This window comes from Elaeis guineensis, chromosome 2 (assembly GCF_000442705.2).
Source record: "Elaeis guineensis isolate ETL-2024a chromosome 2, EG11, whole genome shotgun sequence".
Taxonomy (NCBI): domain Eukaryota; kingdom Viridiplantae; phylum Streptophyta; class Magnoliopsida; order Arecales; family Arecaceae; genus Elaeis; species Elaeis guineensis.
In genome coordinates this window covers 117118464-117129452 of record NC_025994.2, presented here as the reverse complement: position 1 = coordinate 117129452, position 10989 = coordinate 117118464, and the positions used below count along the sequence as shown (strand labels likewise).

Below are 10989 nucleotides of genomic sequence, written 5' to 3'. Positions count from 1 at the left end.
ATCGGACGTGCTCCTAACCATCCGTGCCGCAGTCATTCCCATCATGTTCTACCAGGCAAAGTCCAACCACCAATAACATTTCTTTTTGGTAGAGACCAATGACATTTCTTCACAGCTAACACGCTACGTGACACGTAGACCAGTCCAAAACCCCAAACTTCTGGTACTAGCTTTGGATGCCGCATCTAGAATCATCGTTAGACCATGGGCCTAGCTACCACTGCAATTGTCTCGACTCCCAAACTTGATACCCGAAAAGCCACATTTCACCACGTGCCATAAGACTATTGGCCTTTTGTACCTGATCCCTCCTCGAATTACATCAGGTCGTGCCACATGGGCAATAGCAGTGCTCGGTTGGTAACAAAATTTGGGCCGCAAGTCACTCGGTTCTCTGGTCCCTTTTCTTGATGGAACAACCTATCCTCTGGCGGACCTGGTCGGTTGTGCAGGTAACACCATCGTTACCGAAGCTTCCATCATCTCAGTCGCAGTATTCCTCCCGCGTTCCGACTCTAAGCGATAGAATTCGTATCCCTCTCCAGTTCCAGCTGTGTCGAAGCACGTCTTTTTTTTTCCTTTTCTTTAAATATACTTCTTCATCAGCCTATTCATGTCCCCAACTTCAACTCCGCCCACCGTTTTACTCTCATCCGCCATTGAGATTCCTATCCGAAACTCTAGGGCTTCGAAGAAAGGAACCCTAATTGACCCTGTCCTCCTACTAGGGTTTAAGGCTCAAATCCCTAGCTTTTAGATTCGAAACCGTCCAAAGGCCGAAGCTTTGGGCATGGAGTCCAAGTCCACGGGGCGTTTCACCTTGGGAAAGCAGTCCTCCCTCGCGCCGGAGCGCGAGGGGGAGCCGGAGGACCGTGACAGGCTGGATGTCCCGGAGGAGATCGAATCCGGCATCCGCCTCATGTACCTCGCCAACGAGGGCGACGTGGCTGGAATCCGGGAGCTCCTGGCTTCTGGGCTCGATGTGAACTTTAGGGACATCGATAAGCGGACGGCGCTCCACGTTGCTGCGTGCCAGGGTCTCCCCGATGTTGTTCGATTGCTGATTGAGAACGGCGCTGAGGTGGACGCGGAAGATCAGTGGGGCAGTACGGTATGTGCCCCACTACAGTTTTTTACCACAGCGGTTTCTTTTGTTATCGAAAATATGAATTTTTAGGGCAAAATTTCAAAATTTCCCCCAATTCTTGATAACCTTGTTGGAGCTTCTTATCAATCTGAAATGGGATGTGGAATGGGTGTGTGAATTTGTGATTTGCTTTATTTGTCTTGGATGAAATCATGATCGGTTCTTTTGGTTCCTGTAACGAGGAGTTATTTCCATCATGGAAGAATTCCTGGGGTACATTTTCCTCTGTGCTATTATACAAAATTGTTTGTTAGGTTGTGAGAGCGGCGGGTTGTAGATGTCTTATCCTTTCCTTTCCGTTGTGGCACGTCAACTGACATAAACTGTTTTCTTCTGATAAGTCCAGATTTTCTAACTATTGCTTCATCAACAGCCACTTGCGGATGCAATACACTACAAAAATCATGAAGTGATCAAGCTATTGGAGAAGCATGGTGCTAAGCTTAAGGTGTGTGACTCAAGCTTTATTCTTTTGTTTGATTTGGATGAGATGGCTGCTCAATTGGATGTTGTTCTTTTTTCACGATGAACTATTATTAATAATTTTTCTTGTTTTAAACTTATATAGATTGCTCCTATGCATGTTAAGAATGCCCGTGAAGTTCCAGAATATGAGATAGACCCCAGTGAACTTGATTTCACGAACAGTATCCGGATCACTAAGGTAACTTTTCCTTGCTTTTTCCATGACTACCTTTTGTACTGATCTTGTTTTATTTTAACTATTTTTTCTTATCTTTTCTGGTTATATGTGTGTAGTGTGTCTATATATATATATATTATTTTTTTTTTTTTTTTTTTTATATATATATATATATCAATGTCTGAACTAGTTTAGCAGTAAACATTGTTTTTTTCTCGTTTTCTTTATTCTTTTTGGTGGGATAAAGCAGACATTATTATTGTATAAAATTGATGGTTGTTTTTTGACTTTTAGCTTGTGTTCTTTCTCACAACTTCTCATTTGAGTTTGATTTTTCCTTCTGGTATATCCTCTCTCATTGCACAATCACTAGTTTGTATACATTTTTATTTTGCGTGCATATCTTCCCGGGTATTTGAATTGAGTAATTTCAAATTTTCCATGTTGGTTCAAGATCCTCATATAGACAACTAAGATGGACATATAGATGCATTATCAATTAATTATTCTTCTACATAACAAAAATAAAAAATAAACAGATAATAAGTAGGGCAAAATCTCATTTTTCTCCTAAAATTAAGGAAAAATTGATGGTTTCATTTTGGCCGAAATTTTGGTTTATGTTGGTATCGAGTACCCCTTGATATCATGTACAGTAAAACATGGCTTCCATTATCTTGGCGGATATAAACCGATAAGTGCGAAGATATCAACTGAAGCAGTATGGGTATATCGGTTGATATTTTCCAATCATCTTTTACTTCCTTAAATAGATATTTTAATTAATAAACCCCAAAACCAATGCGTTGAAGTAATTTCTATGCTAGATTTATCATATTGGCCAAGATTTCGGTATCTCAGTCCTAAAATCTTGGAGAAAATCTTGGGTCTTTCCAAATTCCCCCCATTTTCCATCTTGGCCATGATAAACCAAGATCTCGGCTTTAGAGGTTCACTAAAAACTTGATTGTTGGTAGGTTTCTTTGCATGCATTGTCTCAGTCTTGGTCAGAGACTGAGATAACTGCCATCTTGGTTTTAAAAGCATTCATGAAAATTAAGCCAGTGGTAGAAAGTAGCATTTTTTCCCAATTGTTTCAGGTAGCATTGTTAAACTTTCGAGGCACTGGAACTGAATATTATAGAAAATATATAAGCTTGAATATTAAAGTGTGTTTTAACTTTTAGCTGGGAGCTTGACCGTAAAACAATGTTTTGAGACTCGGACCAGACTAGCTGGTTCGACCAGGGACTGGACAGGTCGCTGGTCTGAGTTGTTTAGAAATTTGTGAGTGTGGATAAAAACCGGCAAAAATTGGCAGAATCGGATGGATCAATTGAATGGCTAGTTCGGGCTGACTTGCCCATATTTTTTTTGTGTTTTCAGTGGAGGGCTTACCACTTATGACCACGGGGTTTAGCTGAGTTGCCCATATTTTTAGTCTTACCTCTTATGGAGGGGGAAGGGGCGAAAACTTTAAACCTAGTTCCTTATGCAAGGTAAGGTGATGCAGCGGGAAGGTGGGTGGAGAGTGGAGACATTGAGCTCTTGCCTCTTGGAGCATGGGCAGGTTGAGGAGGGACCGACGAAGCTTATGGAGGTGAAGAGCCAAGATCCTACAACTGATTGTGGAGCTTGCGGTCTGATCGCTGGATGACAAGCACTGCCACACCGATGCCGCTGAGGTCCTCACCAACAGCAATGTTGCAGCTGTAGCTTTCGATTACAGATCTCTTCGTTTCCTCCTCTCTCTTTCCAGTTCTAGAAGTTTGGGGGTTTGTGGGCATCCTTTTTCTTTTGGATTTCTTAATTTGTTGTTCTGGAGTAGTTTATGATGATGAGTCTCTAGGATGTTGAAACACTTCAAGTTACTTTGATTACATCAATAAGATAATCGATTACATTCAGATTTTATATTTCGTGTAAGGAAAGAAAAAAAATCCCTTTAGAAAACAATGAGAAAATCACCAATGGGGAATTTTTGGTTAGTTTTTTTCTCAATTTTCTGGAATTTTTCTTTTTTTTTTTCTAGTTTTTCATATTTTCATAATTTTTTGGAAAAAAAATATATTCATGATGTCAGTATGTTGTCATGCTGTCGTCACTGGTCAGACCAGCTGAATGAATTAGTGCTACTGGTGAGCCGGCCAGGGCACGAGTTGCCTTTTGGTGTGGTTTTCAATATATTGCTGTAAAACAGCTTTATCGTAACTCTGGAATCAAATAAACTATTCTACTTTTGACATAAGTTACTGTCTACACAGAGCACATTGTGTCTATTATTTTTTTTTGTATTTGGCTCTAGTCACTAGTAATCTTTAGTTGTTGAAACGAAAATTATTATCAAATCTTGTTTTTTCTTGTAGTAGCTTTCTTCAATTGAAACATCTAATGTTGTAGTTCTGGTATCTTAGTTGTTGATATTGTTCCTAGCTTCCTTTTGATGTTTGTTGCCATTGTAACATCTAATATCTTCTGGGGCCTCTACATAGCAGTTGCCTAAAGTGAGAGAGACTTTTTCACAAATTTGGGTTAGGAGGGAGGAAAGTTGTGTGAAGAAGACAGAAAACAGAAGTGGAAGCATCTGTATAAGTTAATGTTTAACATCAAAATAGTTATTGTAGCCCTAGTGATTAATTATTTTATAAATGTGATAGAATATTGTAAAAAGTAGATGTTAATCAATAAAAATAGTCGACAATCTTGATATAGTATAGAAAACGCGTTAGAAGTGTGATAGAACATATTTGACTTTGTTGAATGTGCCAAAAAAAATCTACATTAATACACTGAGACATGAAGTGGCCTATGCTTTAAGGCTATATGAAGATTTGTTATCAAAGGTCTGATTTGAATTTAGAAAATGTCCAAATGTTACATATACCCCAGAGTGTACTAGGAATGGGCTAGAGCCTGGTTCTTCAGTTAACTGTGAACAGCGAAATACACATTTTGGCTCCATGAAACAACCAATCCCCATGAATTGCATATAATAACCTGGTCTGCATCCAATCCAGGGTACGCATGGCGGCCTTGAATTTTGTATCATCTCCTACAAAGCCAAACTAGAATGGGCTGGCTTATGTTATTAGGTAGGTCGGGACAATATTTAGTTATTCAGTACTCGAACTCTTCCTATTTCCAATTCAACCATCCACAATCCACCAGGTCACTCCCCTTTTAATGTTGAAATTTAGGTTTAATGGATCTGGTCGAGCCCATACTTCACCTAGAATGCAATCAAGGTTTTGAAAAACTGAGATTTCAGTTGTATCAGGTGGATGACCGAGATCTAAATGAATCGAGATCTTGGTTGGTTGGTTTATCTTGACTGGTAAGGAAACTAGGAAAATTTGGAAGGAACGTAGGTTTTTGTGTTTGTTAGCTAATATTTTAGGATTGAAGTATTGAAATCTTGGATTATATAGCAAATGCAATATTAGCAAACTATATTAAAGCATTGATTTTGAAATTAATTAGTTTAAAAACCTTTTTTGATGAAGAAAAAGGGTTTAGCTATTAATTTCAAAAAAGAAAAATCAATGCTTTAGTGTAGTTACTGATATTGGATTGCTATATCAGCCATGGTTGAAAAATATCAGCTGATATTTTTATGTTCTATTGGTCGATATATTGGAATTTATCAGTTTTATTTCAGGTGAGGTTTCCTAAGTACCGTATCATCGGGTTCTGTTTCTGATTCAAACCACAATCTTAGCCGACTGCAACCCAAATCAGTTCATGTATAGGATTGGGCTGTATCTAAATTTTGGAGCTAGGTCAGAGCTTTCAAATTGTTTTGTTGATTTGGGCAGCTGAAGTCTCTCTGAGTTAAAACTGGTACGGTTTTATCTATCCCAATCTAGCTACAGGACATATGGATCAAAATTTTGGATCTAAGTCAGGTACTAATTTGGTTGCTTTGGTAAGATGAATCCGAGCCTCTAATAGCTAACAACTTTTCTCACCTTATTAGTTTCAAAGGTTCTGTTGTATCTGCAAAGAGAAATGCTTTAGCAGCATAATGATGTGACTGCCAAAAGAAACTCTTTAAAAAATAAAAAGTTGGATGGGGGATGTTGAGATCTCCTATTGCTGCTCAATCTGTCAGACTGTTTGTTCATTTGAAAACAGGACAATAGGAGGGCTACACTTCAGTTATGTAACTTTTCTGTAAAATTTCTGTGTTATGCTAGCAATGCTGAAATGCAAAATTCATTTATTGAGCTTATGTTTCCTTCGATTTTAGATTGAGAATCTTGTTGTTGCATTATATGTTCTCTTTAGTTTTGTTTGGTTTAGAAAGAATGTGATATTTGTACGCCTAGGGGTTTCCTAAATTAATATACAAGACATTTTCTTCTCTTCCTTTTCAACAAAATAATGATGATGCAGCCAATTTCTGAGGCCTTTTTTGCATTAGAATTTCCTAGTTTCTGAACTGATTGCGTTAACAATTGTTGAAATGCTGATGTTAGATGCTTCCTTCTTATGTGAATTTCATTGTACTTCCATTCTAAGAACTCATTTTTCAGGGAACATTTCGTATAGCAACATGGCGTGGAATTCAAGTCGCAGTTAAAAGGCTTGGTGAAGATGTAATTACTGATGAGGATAAAGTGTGGGTTGGTCCTATACTGTCTAAATGTTTTGATGCTTTCTTCTTATCAACATATCTACTTGGTCCAGCTATTTTACTTTTTCCCCCTTGTATCATTTTCTATCTGTCATCATAAACATCTCTGTGAGTTTTGCAGAAGGGCATTTAGAGATGAGCTTGCATTGCTTCAGCAAATACGGCATCCCAATGTGGTCCAGTTTCTGGGTGCCGTCACTCAGAGCAGTCCAATGATGATAGTCACAGAATATCTGCCCAAGGTGGTTGCTAAATCTCTGAATGTCACTGTTGGATCATACAAAACACCCAGCTTTGTCCTTGTAAAACTCATGTAGCTTAAAATATTATTTGCTACTTTGTGAATTTTTTTTCTGTATAGTTCCCAGTATCTGCTTTTCTAGCAGTCTTAACTATTATTTTTGAGATGTTACTAAGTCTACTAACTTTAATCTGATTTAAGATGCTATAGCTATACTAACCTTTGCTTTCGTATGAAGAGTATAAATTATAACTTCATGCCAAATCAGGCAATCAGCATTGTATCCCTTGTGTACATTCCTGGTTGGGGTTCCTTTAGGGAATATTCTTTTGTTCATAATGGAAAAACAAGTATTGAGGTTCTCATCTATCTGACACTACCTTGCATTCGTCATATTAGAGATATTATCAGTATGTATATATTTATGCATAAGTTGGGGTATCTAGAATTTTTTTTTTTTTTTTGCTAGAAGCATCATTATTAAAATTAGATCTATGATCTTGTTCTCATAGTGATTGACCAGTTGAGAGAGAGGACTGCTTTGGAGGGTTCTATAGATTATTTTAACTACAAATAGTATATGGAATGCATTATGAGGGGGGATTACAAATTTTACATTGTTGAAATGTATCTCTAGAGGTACATCAGAGTTCATTCATGTTTTCATGGATCTGTCATTATAGATATATGGGCAGATTAAAAAAAGACAGTTCCAATTTGTGACTGGGGTGAACGAGGTGGCGCTATACTTCATTAGCGTTGTGCATCATTTCCATACTGCTTGGGTGCCATTTTGCTTCTTTCAATGCCATCTTAATTTTCTCATGGTCCTCCTTACAACAATTACACATATGTTGTCTCCAAACTTCTACTTCTTCATTTGTTATTAGGTTCATAATGCCTCCTAGTGGCTGTCTTCTTGAACATCTACTTGGTGCAAATTGCAACTAAGCATGTATGCTACAACTTTAACCACTTAAATTGTGGCTGCTATATGACGATCTTGACCTTCCCTTTTCCTGTCAAGGGATCTTTGATGAGTTGATTGATTCTTGTGGCAAACTCTAGGTGGATATCCGCCTAGAATCTGCAGGGAGGCATTGAAGAATGTTTTCTTGATCCATACATGCGATGATGGATATGTTGTTGTTGTTGTTATTATTATTGTTAATTTCTCAAATATATGTAGTGTATAGCTATCTAAGTATTCTAACCTCTTTGTCAGGTGACACACTTGTTTGGGCATTTTCTTTAAGTGTCGTTGCAGGCACTAATGAGATGCTGCATCTACTCCAACATTTGCTCTTAGGTTCCAGTGATGGAAACTTGTCTCAGTGATGGAAAATTTCAATGATGGTTTTCTTAGAAAGCTTAGCTTTCATATTGATTATATTGTTATCTGCATATTTATCCCATACATTTATTACTCTTTAAGACCTCATCTCTATAAACTGGGTATTAGATTTGATAGCTGGGTCCCTCCTGGAATCCATCACCAAATGCTTCATTTCTTTTCCAACAAGTGCGACTCCTCTGTTCTTCCATAATAGATGGAATGGTTCGTGCCATATATATCTTGATCACCGGTTCTCCTGAACTGGTGATGGAAGTTGGATAGGAGAGTGCTTTTGTTATCAATGTTTTGTTGTGCATATTTGCGACTTTATGATGATGTCATCTTGATAGAATGAGTAATGGTTTTAGTTATCCCTTTTCCCCCTTTTTCCCATAGAGTTTTTTTCTTTTCTTTCTTTATTTTTTATTTATTGGTTGGCTTTTTTTGGGGTGGGGGTGGGGGTGTGGAAGGAGTTGTCTGGCTTAGTTACTCTTCTTTGTCCACAGTTTGATCCCTTTCCCATGTTTCCTATCTGATTCTGCTTCCTGGCCAGACCTTTGGCCAACTGAGAGGAACTCCTCATGTCATGTTTTTAGTAAATGAGAACCTCGGTGTCCCAATGCTGAGTGTAGTCTTTGCTAGAGGTTCTGGTTGGACACCAAATGTGACTGAAAGATCAGAGAGGTTGAATAACATTGTATAGGAAACAATCATGGTGGTTTAGTCTGTGGCTGGCACTAATCAACGTTGATAGAAAGGGCAAGAGCTGTTTTCTCAGCAGAAAAATTGTAACATGCATGCATGTAAATAGCATGTAAGTGTGTAAGACATTTATGGAAAAGGGTAGGTAGGGCCTGCACAAGAGGGGGATGGAATTTCATCTATGCATAATTGTCTGTATGCTTAAAATTGCTAGTGTTTGTGCATAACTGTTACGTTGATATCATATTCAATTAGTGTGTACAACTGTAACTTTGATATCATATCCATTAATTAGTTTGATATGTGTTTGGTTCTTTCTGGGATGCAGGGTGATCTTCATGACTTTTTGAAACGAAAGGGAGCTTTAAAGCCAGCACTGGCAGTTCGATTTGCACTTGATATTGCAAGGTTTGTTGATTTGTTCATGCCCTTTGTGGTTGTGTTCTGTGCTTCTCAATTAGATAGGTAGAGAAATATGTTATAGAGATTACTCTTTTACTCCATACCTCATATTATTATTTTTTAAAAACTTCTATTTAAATTTCTTTGAACATCTGATTTCCTTTTACTTTTTAGTACTTCAAACTTGTTCTAATTTGTGCTTAAAAAATATGCTAGAGGAATGAATTACTTGCATGAGCACAAACCAGAAGCCATCATTCATCGTGACCTTGAGCCTTCGTAAGTGATTACATGTATTATGTTTTTCTTTGTACCTCTGTTCTTCCTATGAGAGTTGAACTTTGCTTTATATGCTTATTTTATGATTATCTGAATAGTCTGACTGTTTGAATATGATTTGTCTGTTGCAAGATAACAGAAATATCTTGCGAGATGATTCTGGATGTTTAAAAGTTGCGGATTTTGATGTCAGTAAGTCGCTAAAAGTGGCGAAGACTGTTAGAGAGGTTAGACCATTGGGATGTCAAGACGCTTCTTGTAAGTGTAAATGATACTTATTTTAACTTCTACTTTTATTTTTTTATTTCAAATTTGCTTGTTCTTGCATTGTCATTAATTTGCAATATTTATGTTTGGTGTTTACAGAATGCACGAGCAGAATTTTGCATCTTACTTATCCTTGTTCTCTAACTTCAGGGAAAAGCTTGAAAATATTTTGCAACATTCGTAGATTAATCAGCCTTACCAGGTTCTGTTTGTTCATCCTATGAAGTATTGTATAAAATGAAACAGAAGTGTGGAAAGAGAAAAATCTGGGGTGTTAAACCTATAAATTGAAGGAGGAATTACTTGTACCAAAACCTAGAAGACATTAATGCCATCGGCAGACTAATCTACATACTGCATGAGTACATGCCACCATATATGTTTAGTTCATGAAGCAACTGCATATGAAAAAAGAAGAAAAGCATAAAAGATAGAAGAATCTAGGAGTTTGTCTCTTGGATGAAATTTTCTTGGGCATAGCATACTTTGGATCTTAATTTGAGATAGGTTTGCTTAATCAGGCCATTGAGCTGGCTAAGTTAGCTCTCTTTGTGGTGTGCACACCAATTTATTTTGGCAGAAAGCTTAGCTTTGTGTTGATGGTGATACTAGAGAGGAATATCTTTGAAGAATACCTACAGAAATCTTTGAAGCAAGGATATGATTTGTTTCACTAAATTATCTATTAGATAATTAATTGCATGAAGTATTTGTCATGCTTCTGAATAAGTAGGTTCACAAGATAAAAGCTGTCTGGTTGTACCCTTTATAAGATTCTTCTATATCTGTAGGATTTTATTAAACATTGCTTCTTTTTAATGAACAGGCAGGTATATGGCTCCAGAGATCTTTCGGAACGAAGAATATGACACGAAAGTGGATGTCTTTTCATTTTCTTTGATTCTACAAGAGGTAAAATCTTTCAAGAACTTACATGTTCAGATATGTATCAAGAATAATATACTTGAATACAGTTTTGAAAATGGATTTTCTACTAACTAGTAGCAGATCAACCATTTCATGTATTTCACAAATTATCTTCTCTATGAACTAAACTATTCCTTTTCTTATGCTTGAGCAGTATATGTAGTTTTTTGCCTTGTTGGTTGGCGGGATGTGTGGGGTTTTTGTATTAATGAAGATCAGTCTTAAAGTATCATGGTATGGGGGTGTATGGGTTGCGTGGCATAGTAGTATGTACTGTGGTCCGCCCCCATACGTGCTCATGATTTGCTGTATGTCATGGTGCGGCACGTGGTATGTATTGGTACACCCCTGGACATGGGGTGGTATGTAATGCAGTATGTTCAGATTTCCAAACCTTGATCGAGATTTC

General features: G+C 37.4%; 1 protein-coding gene across 3 annotated transcripts in view; it reads left to right on the top strand.

Moving 5' to 3' along the window:
- Positions 1–422: 422 nt before the first annotated feature.
- The window catches only part of LOC105041159 (serine/threonine-protein kinase 12), a 16768-nt gene continuing 6201 nt past the window's right edge, over positions 423–10989 (top strand). For 2 of the 3 annotated variants that reach the window (XR_012139206.1, XR_012139205.1), the window contains exons 1-9: positions 423–1111; positions 1521–1595; positions 1716–1811; positions 6326–6411; positions 6548–6668; positions 9034–9113; positions 9324–9386; positions 9526–9644; positions 10480–10565. Coding sequence is in view for 1 of the 3 variants with exons in the window: in XM_010918017.3 (XP_010916319.1) it covers positions 791–1111; positions 1521–1595; positions 1716–1811; positions 6326–6411; positions 6548–6668; positions 9034–9113; positions 9324–9386; positions 9526–9644; positions 10480–10565 (1047 nt within the window). In the remaining 2 variants the exon portion in view is untranslated. The remainder of the gene's footprint in view (positions 1112–1520; positions 1596–1715; positions 1812–6325; positions 6412–6547; positions 6669–9033; positions 9114–9323; positions 9387–9525; positions 9645–10479; positions 10566–10989) is intronic. The other variant, XM_010918017.3, reaches the window with a different exon arrangement.